This window comes from Tachyglossus aculeatus, chromosome 5 (genome assembly GCF_015852505.1).
Source record: "Tachyglossus aculeatus isolate mTacAcu1 chromosome 5, mTacAcu1.pri, whole genome shotgun sequence".
Lineage (NCBI taxonomy): Eukaryota > Metazoa > Chordata > Mammalia > Monotremata > Tachyglossidae > Tachyglossus > Tachyglossus aculeatus.
The window spans coordinates 15,927,821-15,949,174 of record NC_052070.1 but is presented as its reverse complement, the minus strand read 5'-3'; the positions used below and the strand labels follow the sequence as shown (position 1 = coordinate 15,949,174).

Genomic DNA, 21,354 nt, shown 5'->3' with positions numbered 1-21,354 from the left:
GCAGGTTTTGGTGACGGCTTGGATGTGAGGGGTGAATGAGAAAGCAGAGTCAAGGATGACACCAAGGTTGTGGGCTTGTGAGACGGGAAGGATGGTAGTGCCGTTAACAGTGATGGGAAAGTCAGGGAGAGGGCAGGGTTTGGGAGGGAAGATAAGGAGTTAAGTCTTGGACATATTGAGTTTTAGATGGCGGGCAGACATCCAGATGGAGATGTCTTGAAGGCAGGAGGAGACACGAGCCTGAAGGGAGAGAGAGAGAAAGCAGGGGCAGAGATGTAGATTTGGGTGTCATTTTATAGATGAGGAGAGCCAGTCAGTCAGTTAATTATATTTATCGAGTGCTTACTGTGTGCAGAGCAACGTACTAAGCTTTTGGGAGAGTACAGTAAACAGCATATTCTACTGAGGCATAGAAAAAGTTAAATGACTTGTCCAAGGTCACATAACAGACAAGTGGCAGAGCTGAGATTAGAACCCAGATCCTCTGACTTCAAGGCCCATGCTCTTTTCCCTGGACCATACCATACCTCAAGCGCTTAGTACAGTGCTCTGCACATAGTAAGTGCTCAATAAATACGATTGATTGATTGACCATACTGTTTCCTACCAGTTCCCAGTCACCCAGAGATGGAGGCATATGGTGGTGACAATAATTATTATATTAATAATTAATGATATTTATTATTATTATTGTTATGGGATTTGTTAAGCATTTACTATGTGCCAGGCACAGTGCTAAGTGCTGAGGCACTGTACTAAGCGCTGAAGCATTGTACAAGGTAAAACAGTCACCCTAATCAAATAATAGTTTGGCTAACCTGCCATCTTTCATTCTCCTCGCATATCCCACCCAGTGGAGCTGTGTTGAAGGGAACATAACTTGGTTGCCATGAGATTCCCTGCCATCCAGAATTTCATTATTTGCAATTTTGTTTTACCATTTAGTATGGGTAACGTAATACCATTTTCAGGACACTGGCCCGGTTGTCAGAAGGACCTGGGTTCTAATCCCAGCTCCACCACATATCTGCTGTGTGACCTTGGACAAGTCACTTAAACTTCTCTATGGCTCAGTTTCCTCATCTGGAAAATGAGGAATAAGACTGTGAACTCCAGGTGGTACAGGGACTGTGTCCATTTTGATCACTTTATATATACTCCAGAGCTTTGAACAGTGTCTGGCACATAGTACGTGCGTAACAAATGCCATTAAAAAAGTGTATGAAGGATTTTTATGAGGCAGAGATTGGCCAGCATTTCTTCTTGTCCACCAAGGGCTGACCAGGTGGAAGTGGAGCAGGCAGGTGAGAAGGAGACAGCTGGAGAGAACAAAAATAACTGCTTTTTCTGTTTGGTGTGTGGACAGGAAGAACGTATTCATCTGGCTTCTGGCTCTGGAAACTGGACTATTTTTATTAGATTTGGCACTCTTGTCAAAGCTGTTTTGTTTTGAAAGAAACTAGCTTGCAGTATAGGACATTATCCTCCTGAGCCCAAATGTGCAGGATTAAAGTCTGTCACATTTAATGATATTAACTAAATGTGTCTTTAGGTGAATTCAGAGTGTGTGCAAGGTGACCTTAATGGGCTTATTTCTAGCCTATCTCTAGACCGTAAATGCATTGCTAGACTGTAAGCTCTCTGTGGTCAGGGAATGTGATGCTAAATGCATGTGATGTCATCTGCATAATGCTGGGCATGCAGCATAATGTGGTGATGATGTCATATGCACCATTTTGTAACAGCTTGTTACGTTTACCTGAACTTAGAGCATTCTCCTATCAATCAATCAATCAATCGTATTTATTGAGCGCTTACTGTGTGCAGAGCACTGTACTAAGCGCTTGGGAAGTACAAGTTGGCAACATATAGAGACAGTCCCTACCCAACAGTGGGCTCACAATCTAGAAGGGGGAGACAGAGAACAAAACCAAACATATTAACAATATAGAATAGATATGTACAAGTAAAATAGAGTACTAGGGGCCCACTGTCCTCTCCACTCGGTTATAAGCCTCTGTGTCCCACCCCTGCCATGTCCAGATGAACATATGGGTGTCATCTGCTCTTCAAAATGCAGTGGCAGGAGCCAAGTTGGAGGGAGACTGGATGCTGAAAATAAAAGTATCAGACGTAAAGGTGTTTGGTGCTTTACCATCTCGTAAAAACTGGACAGCTGGACACACTGAATATGAGATACTGACCTAAGGACTGCTCTGGAACTCAATTTGGTAATTTCCTGCCTGATGGAAGGAGCATGGCCTAGTAAGAAGCAGCATGGCCTAGTGGATAGAGCCGCAGGCCTGGGAGTCAGGTCATGGGCTCTAATCCCAGCTCTGCCACTTGTCTGCTGTGTGACCTTGGGCAAGTCATTTCACTTCTGTGCCTCAGTTACCTCATCTGTAAAATGGGGACTGATATCGTGAACCCCACGTGGGACAGGGACTGTGTCCAACCTGATAAATTGTGTCTACTGCAGTGCTTAGTACAGTGCCCGGTACATACATTTATTCATTCATTTAATCATATTTTTTGAGCGCTTACTGTGTGCAGAGCACTGTATTCAGTGCTTGGAAAATACAATTCAGCAACAAAAAGAGATAATCCCTGCCCACAACAGGCTCAATAAATACAATTTTTATCTTCCCCTGTGTTTAGAACAGTGCTTGGCACATAGTAAGCACTTAACAAATACCCTTATTATTAATAGTAGTAGTAAGCACTTTGTTAAGCACTGTACTGAGTGTTGGGATAGGCTTGGGAGTCAGAGGTCATGGATTCTAATCATGGCTCCACCATTTGTCAGCTGTGCGACTTCAGGCAAGTCAGTTCACTTCTTTGTGCTTGTTACCTCATTTGTAAAATGGGGATTAAGATGGTGAACCCCACGTGGGACAACCTGATCGCCTTGTATCCCCCCAGCACTTAGAACAATGTTTTGCACATATTAAGTGCTTAACAAGTACCATTATTATTATTACAAGATATTCAGTTTGGGTATATCCTTTGTCCCACGTGGTTCTCATAGTCTAAATCGGAGGGAGAAGGATTCAATCCGTATTTTAGAAATGAAGTAACTGAGGTGTAGAAAAGTTCAGTGACTTGACCTTGGGCAAGTTATGCAGCGGTGGCAGAGCTGGGATTAGAACCCCAGTTCTATGATTTCCAGGCCCGAGCTGTTTCTACTAGGCCACGCTGCTTCTGCTTGTATTAGGGGAAGACATTTTGGGACAGAGTTGACATGTCCCCTGGATCACCAATTGACCCATTCTTTTGAATGAAACAGACTACTTAGCATTGCGGGGCTGTGCTCATCCTTTCCCTGAGGAAAGTCTGACACATGTACTAAGGACTCTATATCTTCCCACCCAAACCCTTCCCTTCGGGTGACATTCCCATCTTTACAGACAGCACCGCCACCTGCCCTTGTTGTTATCTCCGATTCATCTCTCACATTCAACCCACATATTCAATCTGTCACCAAATCCTGTCAGTTCAACCCTGACAATGTGGCTAAAATCTGCCCTTCGCTCTCCATCCAAACTACTACCACGATAATCCAAGCATTTTTCCTGTCCCACTATAATAGCTGCATCAACCTCCTTGCTGATGTCCCTGTCTCTCCCCACTCCAGCATACTTCACTCTTCTGTCTGGATTATTTTTCTACAAAACCATTCAGTCCATGTTTTCAAATGCCTCATGAGCCACTGGTGGTTGTTCATCCACCTCTGCATCAGACAGCAATGCCTTACTATTGGCTTTAAAGCACTCGATCAGCTTGCCTTCTCCTACCTTACCTTCCTGATTTCTTAATACAATCCATCCTGCACACTTTGCTCCTCTACTGTCAACCTACTAGCCGTACCTCAGTCTCATCTATCTCGCCACAGACGTCTTGCCCTTGTCCTGCCTCTGTCCTGAAACAACCTTCTGCTTCATACCCAACAGATGATCACTCTCCCCACCTTCAAAGCCTTATTAAAAGCACATCTCCAATTTGACTGAGCCCTCGTTTCCCCTTCTTTGTAACCCTTGCTTTAGGATTTGCACCCTTTATTCACCCTTCCTTCAGCCCTACAGCATTTATGTACATATACATAGTTTATTTATATTAATACCTGCCACTTGTCTGCTGTGTGACCTTGGGCAATCAATCAATCAGTGGTATTTATTGAACACTTAGTAAGTGATGTACTAAGCACTTGGGAGAGTACAGTACAACAGAATTAGCAGACACATTCTCTGCCTATAAAGTCTAGAGGGGAGATAGACATGAATATGAGTAAGCAATTTATAATATGATTTTAAGTAACTTACATAAGTACTGTGGGGTTGGGGGGTAACTTATTTAACATCTCTATGTCTGTTCCCTCATCTGTAAAATGGGGATTGAGGCTGTGATCCTCATGTGGAACATGGACTGTGTCCTACCTGATTGCCTTGTATCTACTCCAGCATGTAGAACAGTGCCTGGCCAATTGGAAGCACTTAAAAATACCATTAAAAAAAAATTCAGCCCAAATGAGCTTTTAAGTGTTTTCTGGTTTATGTATTCAAGGCTCCATAAGGTTCCAAAACATTTAGTTTAAGTGAAACATGGGAATTAATTCCCTGTCCTGTCTAGCTGCAAAATGTTGTTTAAGGTCATTTATTAAGGCATTTGTTATTGTATTTAGATGACAGAGAATTACCTTTCACTTGACAACTTGTTATTAATATGTCATGTAGCAGTTCTGGATTATCAGCTTGTACTTAAATAATCATTTAATACAGTGAGTAAAAAAAGAGATGTAGTTTCAAAAACTATACATTCTTTGACATTTGCTCTTGACCTCTGGCATTTTTAGAAATTGACAAATACGAAAAGCAAGGCACTAAAATTTTGGGACTTAAAATTGAAAAGTCAGCTAAGCCTCTCAGCTACCAATAAATAAATCAGTGGGTATTTATTGAACACTTGATGTGAGTAGAGCACTGCACTTAGAACTTGAGAGAGTACAATTCAACAGAGTTGGTAAACAAATTCCCTGCCCACAGTGACCTTACAGTCTAGAGGGGAGACATTCATTCATTCAGTTGTATTTATTGAGTGCTTACTGTGTGCAGAGCACTGTACTAAGCACTTAGGAAGTAACAAGTTGGCAACATATAGAGATGGTCCCTACCCAACAACGGGCTCACAGTCTAGAAGGGGGAGACAGATGACAGAACAAAACATGTAGACAGGTGTCAATGTCATCAGAACAAATAGAATTAAAGCTAATGCACATCATTAACAAAATAAATAGAATAGTAAATATGTAGAAGTAAAATAAATGGAGTAATAAATCTGTTCAAATATATATACAAGTGCTGTGGGGAGGGGAAGGAGGTAGGGTGGGGGGGATGGGGAGGAACAGAGGAAAAAGGGGGTTCAGTCTGGGAAGGCCTCTTGGAGGAGGTGAGCTCTCAGTAGGGCTTTGATGGGAGGAAGAGAGCTAGCTTGGTGGATGTGTGGAGGGAGGGCATTCCAGGCCAGGGGAAGGACATGGGCTAGGGGTTGACAGTGGGGCAGGCGAAAACGAGGTACATTGAGGAGGTTAGCGGCCGAGGAGCAGAGAGTGCGGGCTGGACTGTAGAAGAAGAGAAGGGAGGTGAGGTAGGAGGGAACGAAGTGATGGAGAGACTTGAAGCCGAGAGTCAGGAGTTTTTGCTTGATTCTTAGATTGACAGGCAGCCACTGGAGGTTTTTGAGTAGGGGAGTAACATGCCCAGAGCGTTTCTGCACAAAGATGATCCAGGCAGCAGAGTGAAGTATAGACTGAAGAGGGGAGAGACAGGAGGATGGGAGATCAGAGAGGAGGCTGATGCAGTAATCCAGTCGGGATAGGATGAGAGATTGAACCAGCAAGGTAGCAGTTTGGATGGAGAGGAAAGGGTGGATCCTGGCGATGTTGTGGAGGTGAGATCGGCAGGTTTTGGTGAGGATTGGGTGTGTGGGATGAACAAGAGAGCGGAGTCCAGGATGACACCAAGGTTGCGGGCTTGTGAGACAGGAAAGATGGTAGTGCTGTCTACAGCGACGGGAAAGTCAGGGAGTGGGCAGGGTTTGGGAGGGAAGATAAGGAAAGGAGTTCAGTCGTGGACATACTGAGTTTTAGATGGCAGGCAGACATCCAGATGGTGATGTCCTGAAGGCAGGAGGAGATACGAGCCTGAAGGGAGGGAGAGAGCAGGAGCAGAGATGTAGATTTGGGAGTCATCAGCATAGAGATAATAATAATAATAACAACAATAATAATAATAATAATAATAATAATAATAATAATATGATAGTTGAAGATGTGGGAACGAATGAGTTCACCAAGGGAGTGAGTGTAGATCGAGAACAGAAGGGGACCAAGAACTGACCCTTGAGGAACCCCTATAGTAAGGGGATGGGAGGAGGACGAGGAGCCCGCAAAGGAGACTGAGAATGAACGGCCGGAGAGATAAGAGGAGAACCAGGAGAGGACGGAGTCAGTGAAGCCAGTGTTGGATGGCATGTTGAGGAGAGGGGGCTGGTCCACAGTGTCGAAGGCAGCTGAGAGGTTGAGGAGAATTAGGATAGAATAGGAGCTGTTGCATTTGGCAAGAAGGAGGTCATTGATGACCTTTGAGAGGGCAGTTTTGGTGGAGTGTAGGGGACGGAAGCCTGATTGGAGGGGTTCAAGGAGAGAGTTGGCGTTGAGCAATTCGAAGCAGCGGGTGTAGATGACTCGTTCTAGGAGTTTGGAAAGGAATGGTAGGAGGAAGATAGAGTGATAACTAGAAGGGGAGGTGGGGTCAAGAGGGTTTTTTTTAGGATGGGGGAGACGTGGGCATGTTGGAAGACAGAGGGGAAGGAACCAGTGGAGAGTGAGCGGTTGAAGATGGCAGTTAAGGTGGGGAGGAGGGAAGGGGCGAGAGATTTCATAAGATGAGAGGGAATGGGGTCTGAAGCACAGGTGGATGGAGTATCACCTGAGAGGAGGGAGTAGATCTCATCTGAAGATACTGCTGGGAAGAATAGGAGAGTAGCAGAGAGGGTTGAGAGCAGGGGGTTCGGAGAAGGGGGGAGGAGTGACTTTGGGGAGCTCAGACCTGATGGAGTTAATTTTACTAGTGAAGCAGGAGGCCAGATCATTTGGGGTGAGGGATGGAGGAGGGGGAGAAACAGGGGGCCTGAGAAGGGAGTTAAGTGTACGGGAGAGCTGCCGGGGATGGTGGGCATGGGTGTCACTAAGGGAGGAGAAACAATTTTGCCTGGCAGAGGAGAGGGCAGAGTTAAGGCAGGAAAGGATTAACTTGAAGTGAACAAGGTTGTCTTGGTGTTTAGACTTTCGCCAGCAGCGTTCAGGAGCTCGAGCATAAGAGCAAAGGAGGCGGACAGTGGCAGTGATCCAAGGCTGTGGGTTAGTGGTACGAGAGCGGCGAAGGGAAAGGGGAGCGAGCGAGTTGTTGAGTAGATAGGGTAGAGTTGAGAGTAGTAATCTGGTCATCAAGGTTGGGTAGAGAGGATAGGGAGGAGAGGTGGGGTGTGGTGCGCTGAGAAAGATGGATGGGGTCGAGAGAGTGGAGGTCTCTGAGGTAGTAATATAGATTTACAGGGGAGAGGAGTGTGAGTGAGGAGGCAGGTGAGAAGGTTATGATCAGAGAGAGGGATTTCAGAGTTGGTGAGGGTGGAGATAGTGCAGCGGTAGGAGATGGTGAGGTCGAGGGTGTAGCCAAGTTGGTGAGTTGGTGAGGTGGGATGGAGCAGGAGGTTGGCAGCGTCAAGGAGACATAGAAGACGGACGGCAGAGGAGTCACCAGGGACATCCATGTGGATGTCAAAGTCTCGGAGGATCAGAGTGGGCATGGAGAAGGAGAGAAGGAAGGTGAGAAAGGGGTCAAAATCGTTAAAGAAGTTGGAGGTGGGGCTGGGGGGGGGGGCAGCAGATGACGGCTACAAGAATCTGGAGGGTGTGGTAGAGGCGAATAATGTGGGCTTCAAAGGAGGGGAAGGAAAGGGAAGCGGGTGGAGGGATAGTGCGAAAGCGACATTGGGGAGCGAGAAGGAAACCAACACCACTTCCTTTTCCGGTGAGTCTGGGGGAGTGGGAGAAGAAGAGGCCTCCACTGGAGAGAACAGCAGAAGAGACCATGTCATCCGGAGTGAGCCACATTCAATAGATGTAAGGATGACTGTGACAATCACTGGGCATTTCAAAATGATAATGGTATTAAGCACTTACTCTGTGTCAAGCACAGTTCTATGTGCTGAGGTAGATACAGGGTAATCAGGTTGTCCCATGTGGGGCTCAGTCTTAATCCCCATTTTACTGATGAGGTAACTGAGGCACAGAGAAGTTAAATGGCTTGCCCAAGATTACACAGCAAACAAGTGGCGGAGCTGGGATTAGAACCCACGTCCTCTGACTCCCCAACTCATGCTCTTTCCACTAAGCCAGTCCTGTTAAACTCTCTGGATTTTTTTTCCCGCATAATTTAAGCTAATGTGAGTAATTTCTTCTTAGATTTCTAGAGTATAAACCTCACCTAGAAGGAACCATTTGTGAAATTGATTTAAACCTTTTAATCTTCCTGCATCTTCATCTAAAGTGGTTTACAGGCCCAGAGGTGTAAAAAGTCCACCCAGCTCTGAATTGGTAGATACTGTTTTTAACCAATCAGACAGGTACACACAAATGAAAAGCTTGCTAGAGTTCACTAAAATTTGACTTGACAAATCCAAGCAATATTTTTTTGTATTAAGAAAAATCTGTGTGCACGTGTTTGTATGCATTTGTACGTGCGCTGTTTGGACTGAGGGTGGGGTGAGTGTCTGGTGAATGTCTAGTGAACACCTAGTGAGAAATTTATAGTACATTTTAAGTCCTCCAGCATACCTGGTGGTGCCAGTCAGGAGGGACAGAAACAGATTGACTGGCAGATCGGGGTAACGTGATCAAAATCTGGGAATACAGAAAAAGCAATTTCCTTGCGAAGATCAAAAATCTACTTCCTCTTCTCCAGAGATTTTAATTTGATGTGGTAATTTTATCATGCTTCATATGCATTTGTTCTCAAGGTAAAAAATAAAAGTCCAGATGAAGGAAAATATGCCAAAGGATAGCACCCTTGGTTTTCATATTGTTTGTTCCTTCCTTACAAGTGTCTGTCTCATGTCCTCCCACCTCCCTTATTCTTAGATCATGAGTCCCTTAAGAGCTAGGGTCTGTTTCAGGTTTTCACCTGTGTATTTATTTTGAGCCTTCAGTACAGTGCTGTGGACAAAATGTTATCACTGCTACTTCCATTACTACTTTGATATGGTGTTTTATATTGTAAGCTGGTACTGAAGGCATCTCTTTTCTAAGGTGTAGTCTTTCTGAACTCCTGAGCAATGGCACAGGAATCACATCGATCAATCATATTTGATTGCTTTCTGTGTACATGGCACTGTAGTAACCACTTGGGAAAGTACAATTTAACAGAGTTGGTAGACTTGTTCCCTTCCCACAAGGAGTTTACAGTCTAGAGGGAGGGACAGAAGTTAAAATAAATTATGAATATGTATGTAAGTGCTATGGGGCCAAGGGTGGGCTGACTAAAGTGTGCAAATCCAACGTTTGAATATGCCCAAGGCAACAGCTTTCATCCTGAGTTATGAATAATAATAATAATAATAATGGTATTTGTTAAGCGCTTACTATGTGCAAAGCACTGTTCTAAGCACTGGGGAGGTTACAAGGTGATCAGGTTGTCCCACGGTGGGCTCGCAGTTTTAATCCCCATTTTACAGATTCGGGAACTGAGGCACAGAGAAGTTAAGTGACTTGCCCAAAGTCATACAGCTGACAGTCGGTGGAGCCAGGATTTGAACCCATCACCTCTGACTCCAAAGCCTGTGCTCTTTCCACTGAGCCACGCTGCTTCTCATTCATGCTTCTTATGAATGACACCTAACAAAAGTGGAAAAAATCCCTTTGTTCGCTCCCAGAAAGAGTGTATGTGATCAATCTATTCAATCTGTGCCCTCACCTATTCTGAAATTCCTCTACCTGAACATAACCTCCTCACGTGCTCTCTTTCCCATACACCCATCCCTGGCAAACCTGTCCTTTTCCCCCGCAGAGTCCTCTGTTCTTTTGACCCCCTTCAGTGTTCTATAGCCATCCTACCCCAAATGGTCTCCATACTCAAACTACCTTCTGGCGCACAGATCGACCCACTCAACACCACCGTCTCCACTGAACTGATCTCCCTTGCTCCCCTGACCCTCCACCGCCTCGTATCACAGACCCACGACTCTCCCTTCTACATCGTCTATGCACTTCAATCTGTGACCTTTGGACATTTGATATTCACCCCAGCCCCACAGTATTTACATGCAAGTCTTTAAATTCTAGGTTATAAATTACTTATTTATACCATTGTCTGTCTCCCCCTGTAGACTAAGCTCATTAAGGGCAGGGAATAGGTCTAATTTTGTTGAATTATAATAATAATAATAATGATGGTATTTAAGTGCTTTCTGGGTGCAAGGCACTGTACTGAACCCCGGGGTGGAGATAGGCATATCGGGTTGAACACAGTCCATATCCCGTGTGTGGCTCACATTCCTAATCCCCATTTTACAGATGAGGTAACTGAGGCACAGAGAAGTGAAGTGACTTGCCCAAGGTCACACTGCAGACAAATGGCAGAACTGGGATTAGCCCCCATGACCTCCTGACTCTCAGGCCTGTGCTCTATCCACTATGCCATGCTGTGATAATAATAATAATAATAATAATGGCATTTATTAAGTGCTTACTATGTGCAGAGCACTGTTCTAAGCACTGGGGAGGTTACAAGGTGATCAGGTTGTCCCACAGGGGGCTCACAGTCTTAACTCCCCATTTTACAGATGAGGTAACTGAGGCCCAGAGAAGTTAAGTGACTTGCCCAAAGTCACACAGCTGACAATTGGTGGAGCCAGGATTCGAACCCATGACCTCTGACTCCAAAGCCTGGGCTCTTTCCACTGAGCCATGCTGCTTCTCAATGAATAGGGGAAAAGCAGGGTATAGGGAAGACCTCTTGGGGGGAAATAGGAGTTTAGAAGGGTTTTGAAGGTGGGGAGAGTGGTAGACTGTCAGCAATAAAGGGGGACTGTAGACTGTATACTCGTGGGCAGGGAGTCTGTCTGTTGATTGTTACATTGTACTCTCCCAAGTGTTTAGTATAGTCCTCTACACACAATAAGCACTCAATAAATACAATTGGCTGAGGAAATTTGGGGCCAGAAAGAGAGCGTGGGCAAGGGGCTGGCGCTGAGATAAATGAAATTGAGGTGCAGTGAGTGGGTTGGCATTGGAGTGTGGGGGTTAAGATTTAATAATGATAATAATAATGATGGCATTTACTAAGCGCTTACTATGTGCAAAGCACTGTTCTAAGCGCTGGGGGTAGGTTACAAGGTGATCAGGTTGTCCGTCGTGGGGCTCACAGTCTTCATCCGCATTTTACAGATGAGGTAACTGAGGCACATAGAAGTTAAGTGACTTGCCCAAAGTCACACAGCTGACAATTGGCCAAGCCGGGATTTGAACCCATGACCTCTGACTCCAAAGCCCAGGCTCTTTCCACTGAGCCACGCTGCTTCTCCATGGTACTTGTGGTATTTGTTTAGTGATCGCTATGTGCCAAGCACTGTACTAAGCACAGGGGTAGATACGAAGTAATCAGATTAGACACAGCCCCTGTCTTATATGGTGCTCACAGTCTAATTAGGAGGGAGAACAGGCCCTTAACCCCCATTTTACAGATGAGGAAACTGAGGCACCGAGAAGTTAAGTGACTTTCCCAAGGTCACACAGCAGGCAAGTGAGGTTGCTGGGATTAGAACCCAGGTCCTCCGTCTCCCGAGCCCATGCTCTTCCCGTTAGGCCACATTACATTCCTCCTGGGAGATGAGACAGGAAAAAAGAGAGAGCTGGTCGAGTGCCTTCAAATGGATGTTAAGGAGTTTCTGTAAGAACCGAAGATGGATTGGCAGCCATTGAAGGTTTTTGAGAAGTTCTTTCTCCCTATTAGACCTGGAGCCTCATGTGACACAGGGATAGTGTGTAAAGAAATTGCCTTGTATCTACCCCACGCTTACCACAGTTGTTATGATTATTCAAAATTAAAGTATTAAAAATAACTATTAAAGAGGGGTTATGTAGGAGTAAAAACTGCTCAACATTTGTTAGTTCACTGCTAAGTGTTCTTTCACCCACTGAGACGATTTAATTGTAAGCCTAACTTCCTGCGAATGTACAGTGTGGCCTAGTGACTAGATCACAGGCCTGGGAGTCAGAATGAGCTGGGTTCTAGTCCTGGTTCTGCCACTTGTCTGCTGTGTGACTTTGGGCCAGTCATTTCACTTCTCTGTGTCTCAGTAACCGCATCTGCCCAATGGGGATGAAGATTTGAGCCCTATGGAGGCCATGGACTTTGACCAACATGATTATCCTGTACCTATCCCCCCGCTTCGTACTGTGCCTGGCAGATAGTAGGCACTTAAAAGATGTCATTAAAAAATCATTCAGATTTGTACATGTAAATGGAGATAGTGTAGCTGTGTTCAAATCATCTTCCTAGCCAAACCCTGGCCTCTTCGGGTCTTTCCCATTACGGTAGACAGCGCCGTCATCCTCCTTTTCTCACAGCCTGTAACCTTGGCCTTATCCTCGACTGAGCTCTCTAACCCTTTCCACCTTATCAGAACTCTTACCTCCTCCCTTCTTCCCTCCCTAACAACCATCTTCAACTGTTGGCTCTCCCATGGTTTCTTCCCCACCGCTTTCAAACATGCCCATGTCTCCCCTAAACTAAAAAAATACCCTCCCCTGATCCTATGGCTCCCTCCAGTTATCGCCCCATCTCCCTCCTACTATTCCTCTCCAAACTCCTTGAGCGAGTGTTTATGCTTGCTGTCTTAAATTTCTCTCCTCCAGTTCTCTCCTTGACCCCCTCTAATGTGGCTCCTATCACCCTCAGTCCACAGAAACCGCTTTCTCAAAGGTCACCAGTGTTCTCCTTCTTGCCAGATCCAGCGGCCTCTACTCCATCCTAATCCTCCTCCACCTCTCAGCTGCCTTTGACACTGGGGACCACCCCCTTCTCCTGGAAATCTTATCCAACCTTGGCTTCACTGAATTTGTCCTCTCCTGGTTCTTCCTCTTGTTTTCCTGGCTGTTCATTCTCAGTCTCCTTTGCGGCCTCCTCTTCTGCCTCCTTCCCCCTAACTGTGAGGATCCCTCACGGTTCTGTTCTGGGTCCCCATCTATTCTCCATCTACACCCATTTCCTTGGAGCAGATTGCTTCTCCTGAATGCATAAATCAACAGCTTTCATCCTGAGTTATGATTAACACCTAACAAAATTACAAAATACCCCTTTGTTTTCCAACAAATGGGTGCATGTGTGTATGTGTTCTTTCTGTGCAGCTGAAAGGCTTGGGTATGCAACCCGTACTTAAATCATTTGGTTTATTGGGAAATTCGAATTTGCTATAAGAGTTTCAAATTATGGACCACATAATGGGAACATAACCCCAATTTAGAATGTGTTTGCCTATAAAGCAGCTGTACTAGTCTTGATCTTTAAGCATTAAAGATAAATTTAAGGAAAAAACTACTTTCATTAATGGATGAGTGACTAGATCAAGTTTCTTGTATCTCAAATCATTTTTACAGCTTGCAAGTATCTCTAACACTCAGATCCCCAATTCATCTTCTGAAAGATACATGAACAGTGCCACATTTTAGCCCTTGTGCTTGTAGTTTAATTTTTCTAAGTATTTTTTCCCTCAAAAATTTGCATTTAAACTGATGGGTATGTGGAGTCAAAACAAGATTAAGGACCAGAAAAAGAGGCCGTTTAGCATACTCAGGATGACTTCATCCTTCCGTAACCAAGAAAGATTCATCTTCTTTCCCCTTCAGTGGTTGGGAATCATAATAGATATCGTACTTGGCTAGAAAGAGTCTCTGTGGAAAGAAAGATGCCAAAATTGAAATGTTTGCTAACAGATACAGAGCAGGAAACAGTGCCGATTTCCTCACGTCTCAAGATTCACACAATATGGACATAGGTTTTCTGAAGAAAATTCAGTCTGGGGAAAATCAGTCATGTCAACAATAACTATTAAATGAGGCCCTTGAGGGAACAGGATGATTAACGAATATGACATGCCCAACCTTGCACATCATAAGAGAAATAACTGGGATCAATATTTAAGAACCCAGTGTGAAAAGAACTTTAAGGATTGATTCCATCTATAGGGGAGCATGTAGGCCACCTCCTGCTGTATGACTTGGGACAAGTCACATAACTTCTCTGGCCTCAGTTCCCTCATCAGTAAGAAGGAGACTAAATACCTGTTGACTCTTTTGAAATATGGTATTGGAAAAGGCTTTTGCAAATATTATGGACTGCCTGTAAAGCAAACAAATGGGTTTTGGAGCAAATTAAGCCAAAGTGATTTTTAGAAGGCCAAATGACAACTTAGATTAGCATATTTTGAACACATAATCAGAAGGACTAATTCTCTGGCCTGGATAGTAATGCCACAAAAAGTCCAGGGAAAACGTGGAAAAGGCAGTCCAGCAGCTGGATGGATAGAAACCATAACAGTGATAACGGAATAACTGTTAGCAGGCTTATGGATTATGGCAGAAGATAGGACGTTCTGGAGAACATATATCCATAGAGTCGCCTGAATCGGAAATGATTTGATGACATTTGATAATAATAATAAATGCTTGTTCTCCTTCTGACTTAGACTGTGAGCCGAATGGGACAGGGAGTGTGACCAACCTGATTGTCTTGTATCTATCCCAGCGTTTAACAATTACAGCATTTATCCGTATTATATTAAAGTGTGTCTTCATCGTCTGTGATGTTCCTGTAGTTTGAGCATGGGTTTTACAGGGGATAGAAAGGCAAGTTTCTCTCAGTTGAAATATGCCTGGCAAGGTTGCTCTTGCTGATGCTGACTTGTAAAAGTATTACTTTCAAGTTTTTTCTTCCTGTCTGGCTTACAAGGGTCTTTCTTTTTTGACTGAGAATGAGATCTTAGAGGACTCTTGAACTGTTCTGAGAGTTGAACAGTTCTGTTGTTGTTGCTTTATTGATTATAAATTTAAAGGACATGGAGTGAATGCTAAATGCAGTAATTTTGCATTAGTAATAAAAATAGCGACTGCATTTTTTAAGTAGTCACAGTTACCGTGGAGATATTAAGTTAAGGAAACCTTGAGGGGTTCTCGTTATTTTGGAGAAATGTTTAGAGACTGGTTGATGACATGAATATCAAAGAGAGTCAGTCATACAGGTAGCGGAAGGCATTGGAAAACAGGGAGAAAAGTAAGATCAGACTGTCTCATTGAGTTTTCCAAATTTGAGGGCATAATTAATAATGAAAGGTAAGATAGACTAGACAGTGCCTATAATGCAGAGTTAGCTAGGGTGATAATGTGTTTCCAAGGCACTATACGGTAAAAATAATAATAATAATAACAATAATAATAATAATAATAATGGTCTTTGTTAAGCACTTACTATGTGCCAAGCACTGTTCTAAGCACTGGGGTGAATACAAGGTCATCACGTTGTCCCACATGGGGCTCACAGTCTTAATCCATTTTACAGAGGAGGAAACTGGGGCCAAGAGAAGTGAAGTGACTTGCCCCTGGTCATACGGCAGACAACTGGCGGGGTCAGGATTAGAACCCATGACCTCTGTCTCCCAAGGCTGTGCTCTTGCCACTATGCCATGCTACTTCTCTAACAGTCAACTAACAAAGCTAACATAGGAGCTGTTTTGAAAATGTTATTCATATTCAGACCATATATAAAAAAATCAATCATATTTATTAAACACTTTCTGTGCACAGGCCACTGTAGTGAGCATTTGGGAGAGTACAGTATAACAGAGTTGGTAGCCACATTCCCTCCCTCAACTAGATTACAGTCTAGAAGAATAGGAAAAATACATATTAATATAAATGTTATTGTATCAAATTCCGTTAAATGGGAGCATCTCTTAAAGGTATAAATAGCTCCTGATAGAAGCAAGTTTTGGTGACTTAGAATGGTACCTCTTCCCTGTTGAAAACGGAGAAAGGAAATGATCTTTATGGTGTAGGTTCAATCCACTGTGGTAATGCTTTAGCATAAATCTCATGTACAAAGAAAAAATTGATTTGTAGATGGATTTCTAACTCACTAAAAAGAATGGTAACTTCTGTGTGTCTCTGAATAGAAGATGTACTTTGTCACTTTCACTTTTTGGCTTTAATGATGTCCAGGAAGGGGTTGGTAATCAGTTCTTCAAAGCAGCTAAGATCTTCTAAGACACCATTATTCTTGACTCCCTCTTCAAAGCAAGTGCCTGCCACTGTTTATAAGTGCACTAAGAACATTGTTGCTCCTAGCATTATTAATGTACCTTTTCATGTTTGCTCTGTTACAGACTGCTGTGATATACCTCTCATGACAAAGACTATTACAAAGAAGATTGCTTTCCTTTGGCAGCTTTGGTCCATAAGGAAATGTGAGTATAGATGGAATGAAAATTTCATTGAAGAGAAATGAGATATACATTTGCTGAAAGCAACAAAAAAAATTTTGGAAATGCTTTTATAATCATAATAGCTAAGCAAGCTTTTTAATATAGGTTTACTCCTCAAATGCTGTCACATTGATCAAAATATCACTTGAGTGTTAAGCATTGCACTTTCTGATGTTCTGAAATGGATTATGAATTAGCGATGTTATCTTCTCAGTACTCACAAGTGCCCAAGAAAGAAAGCAGAAATGACTTCATAGACAGTAACATAATAAATAATGCCATTTCCACTTTTAAGCTGCTTTGTGGTAAAGAATCCACCTCATATACTTATCGATCGATCACTTGTTCAGTGGTATTTATTGAGTGTTTACTGTGTGCAGAGTGCTGTACTAAGCTCTTGGGAAAGTTCAGTTTGAGTTGGTAGATCTCTGCTAACAGAGGTTGCATTTTGGAGGGGGAACATACGTTAAAATGAAATACTTATAGAGGAAATGGATCTGTAAGTATGTACATAAGGCTGTGAACATATGTGTTGAGTGGCTGTGGGTGGAGTGAATATCAAGCGCTTAAGAGGTACAGATCTGAATGCGTAGTTGATGCAGGAAGTGGGTAATGAGTGCTTAGTCAGGGAAGGCTTCTTGGAGAAGAGGTGATTTGAGGAGGACTTGGGAATGGCAATCTGTCAGGTATGAAGGGGGAGGGAGGGAGATCTAAGCCAAAGGGTGGACATAGGCCAGGGGTTGGTGGTGGGAAAGATAGGATCCAGGGACAATGCATAGATTGATTTTAAAGGAGCGAACTGTGTAGGCTGGGTTGCAGCGTAGTGTAACTACATCTGTAAAATGGGGATTAAGACTGAGAGCCTGCCGTGGGACAATCTGATCACCTTGTAACCTCCCCAGTACTTAGAACAGTGCCTTGCACATATTAAGCGCTTAATAAATGCCATTATTATTATTATTATTAGTGGGAGAGCAGCAAGGTATGGCAGGAGGAGGAGAGCTGATTGAGTGCCTTAAAGCTGATGGTAAAGCTTTTCCATTTGTTACAGAGATTCATTCATTCATTCAATTGTATTGAGCGCTTACTGTGTGCAGAGCACTGTACTAAGCACTTGGAAGTACAAGTTGGCAACATATAGAGACGGTCCCTACCCAACAAAGAGTTCACAGTGTAAAAGATGAGTAGAGTAGGAGATGAGTAGGCAACCACTGGAGGTTTTTGAGGAGTGGGGAGAACTGTATTGAAAGGTTTTGTTTTTTAAGAAAAGTGATCTGGCAGCAGAGTAATGTATGTATTGAGAGAGAGACAGGAAATGGGAAGGTGAAATAGGAGCTTGATGCTTTAATCAAGGCAGGGTAAAAGTGAGTAATAATAACGATGGCATTTATTAAGTGCTTACTATGTGCAACGCACTGTTCTAAGTGCCGGGGAGGTTACAAGGTGATCAGGTTGTCCTATAGGGGGCTCGCAGTCTTAATCCCCATTTTACAGATGAGGGAACTGAGGCACAGAGAAGTTAAGTGACTTGCCCAAAGTCACATAGCTGACAATTGGTTAAGCTGGGATTTTAACCCATGACCTCTGACTCCAAAGCCCATGTTCTTTCCACTGAGCCACGCTACCTTTCTAGAAGTGATTAGATTAGCCTGGTAGTAGTTTGGATGTTGTGAAGGCAAAACTGACAGGATTTGGTGACAGATTGAATGTAAGGGTTGAGTGAGTGAGGTGAGTCAAGGATAATGCCAAGGTTATGGCCTTGTGTGTCAGGGACGATTCCAGTTTGGTCTACGGCTATAGGAATGTCAGGGAGTGGACGGGGTTTGGCTGGAAAGATGAGGAGTTCTGTTTTGGACATGTTAACTCTGCGGTGTTGGTGGAACATCTAAGTAGAGATGTCCTGAGGGCAGTAGGAAATGCGTGACTGCAGAGGAGAGAAGGCTGTGATGGCGTTGTAGATATGGGATCATCTGCTTAAGAGATGTAGTTGAAGCTGTGGGAGCGAATGAGTTCTACAAGAGAATAGGTGTAGATGGGGAATAGAAGGGGTCCTAGAACTGAGGCTTGAGGGACACCCAGAGATAAAGAGTGGGAGGCAGAGGAGGATCCAGTGAAAGAAATTGAGAAGGAGGGGCCAGAGAGAGGAGGAGAACCAGGAGAGGATAATGTAGCACATTCTGTTATTTCAGTGTTAACAATGGTGGAATTCATTATGTAGTTTTTATTTGGTCTATATGCCAGGCAGTTTATAACCTCTACATGTCCTAAAATATAAAGAAAGTGCAGAAAATAATCCAAAGCTCTTGTATTTGACATTGTTTTGTAGAAAACCTGGTGACAAGGAACCCGGAAGGATGAGACAGCTGACCAGAAAGAGAAGGTTGAGTGTGAATTCAAAAGAACAGAAGCAAGATGACTATTTGGTGAGTTGTCAGCTTCTGGTCTCTTAGTGTACACTCCTGCTCCTGGCTGATGTTGAGAGTGCAATTGCAGCATGCTGTGGAATATTCACCCATGTGTTTCTCACTGTCTGACTTGGCAACACGTGGGATTTTGAACCTGGCGATGTAGAATCCCCAGCACAATTTAAATGCTGGTAGACTAAGCACCTCCACAGGTGGCATTTTCTGAAAGCAAGCCAAGTACTAAATGCTTTAGAGGTCAATGAAAAGTATTTTGGTTTAAAAAGTCCGTTTCAACTGTGGCCTAGTGGAAAGAGCGTGGGCCTGCGAGTCAGATCACCTCGGTTCTAATCCCAGCTCTGCCGCTAGCCTGCTGAATTAGTTCATTCATTCAGTCATATTTACTGAGTGCTTACTGTGTGTAGAGCACAGTACTACGCACTTGGGAAGTACAAGTTGGCAACATGTAGAGACGATCCCTACCCAACAACGGGCTCACAGTGTAGAAGACTGCTGAATGACCTTGGGCAAATCACTTGGCTTTCATTGACTTCAGTTACCTCATCTGTAAAATGGGATTACATATGAGATCGTTGGGCAGCATTCCCGATTTTCCTGCTAGCTGTCTGAGCTGCTTGGGGTCCTGCTACGTCAACCAGTCATTAATTAATTAATTAATGAATTCATTCATTCATTCATTCATATTTATTGAGCGCTTATTGTGTGCAGAGCACTGTACTAAGTGCTTGGGAAGTACAAGTCAGCAACATATAGAGACGGTCCCTACCCAAAAAAGGGCTTGCAGTCTAGAAGGGGGAGATGGACAACAAAATGAAACATGTAGACAGGTATCAAAAATGTCAGAATAAATAGAATTACTGTCAGTTGTATTTATTCATTCATTCATTCAGTCATTTATTGAGTGCTTACTGTGTGCAGAGCCCTGTAATACGTGCTTGGAAAGTACAGTTCAGCAACAGAGACAATCCCTGCCCACAGTGGGCTCACAGTCTAGAACGGGGAAGACAGACATCAAAGCAAGTTAAGAGGCATCAGTAGCATCATTATAAATAAATAGAACTATGGATACATACATATTAATAAAAATGAATAGAATTATAATTATAAATCTGTAGCTCTCTTCCTCCCTTCAAAGCCCTACTGAGAGCTCACCTCCTCCAAGATGCCTTCCCAGACTGAGCCCCCTTTTTCCTTTCCTCCTCCCCATCCCCCAGGCCCTGCCTCCTTCCCCTCCCCACAGCACCTGTATATATGTTTGTACAGATTTATTACTCTATTTTACTTGTACATATTTACTCTTCTATTTTGTTAATGATCTAGCTTTATTTCTATTTGTTCTGACGACTTGACACCTGTCCACGTGTTTTGTTTTGTTTTGTTGTCTGTCTCCCCCTTCTAGACTGTGAGCCTGTTGTTGGGTAGGGACCGTCTCTATATGTTGCCAATTTGTTGCTTCCCAAGCGCTTAGTACAGTGCTGTGCACACAGTAAGCGCTCAATAAATGTGATTGAATGAATGAATATTCACAAGTGTTGTGGGGCGGGGATGGTGGTAGAGCAAAGAGAACAAGTTGGGGCTATGGGAAGGGGAGGAGGGCACTTATTAAGCACTTACTGTGTGCAGAGCACTGTACTAAGCGCTTGGGAGAGTACAATATAACGGACATACTCCCAGCTCACAATGAGTTTACAGTCTAGAGGGGGAGACAGACATTAATATAAATAAGTGAATTACAGATATGGACATAGGGCTTTGAGGCTGGAAACGGGGATGAATAAAAGGAGCAGGTCAGGACAATGCAGAAGGGAGTGGGAGAAGATGCTTTCCAAGGCGCAAGCCCCTCTCTCGGGGTGAACCCATTCCAGGGCACCCTGTCCTTCACAAAGAAAAGAGAACTCTCCCCGGGGCTCCTGCCGGCTTCTCCAGGATCGGCTGCAAACAGTAAGCTCTCAATAAATACGATTGAATGAATGAGAATAGGAAAGGAGGGCTTAGTCAGGGAAGGCCTCTTGGAGGAGATGGGCCTTCCGTAAGGATTTAAAGGAGCGGAGAGTCATTGTCTGTTGGATATATCCTCCTGTCTCTCCCCACTTCAGCCTATACTTCACGCTGCTGCCCGGATCGTCTTTGTGCAGAAACGCTCTGGGTATGTTACTCCTCTCCTCCAAAATCTCCAGTGGCTACCAGTCAATCTACGCATCAAGCAAAAACTCCTCACTCTTGGCTTCAAGGCTGTCCATCACCTCGTCCCCTCCTGCCTCACCTCCCTTCTCTCCTTCTCCAGCCCAGCCCGCACCCTCCACTCCTCTGCCGCTAACCTCCTCACTGTGCCTCGTTCTCACCT

General features: G+C 43.9%; 1 protein-coding gene across 1 annotated transcript in view; it reads left to right on the top strand.

The window, feature by feature from the left end:
- The first annotated feature begins 16,487 nt into the window (after nt 1-16,487).
- Nucleotides 16,488-21,354, top strand: part of L3MBTL4 (L3MBTL histone methyl-lysine binding protein 4) — a 412,230-nt gene continuing 407,363 nt past the window's right edge. Inside the window, exons 1-2 of the mRNA XM_038747457.1 lie at nt 16,488-16,569; nt 18,914-19,010. Coding sequence (XP_038603385.1) covers nt 18,942-19,010 — 69 coding nt within the window. The 5' untranslated portion in view covers nt 16,488-16,569; nt 18,914-18,941. The remainder of the gene's footprint in view (nt 16,570-18,913; nt 19,011-21,354) is intronic.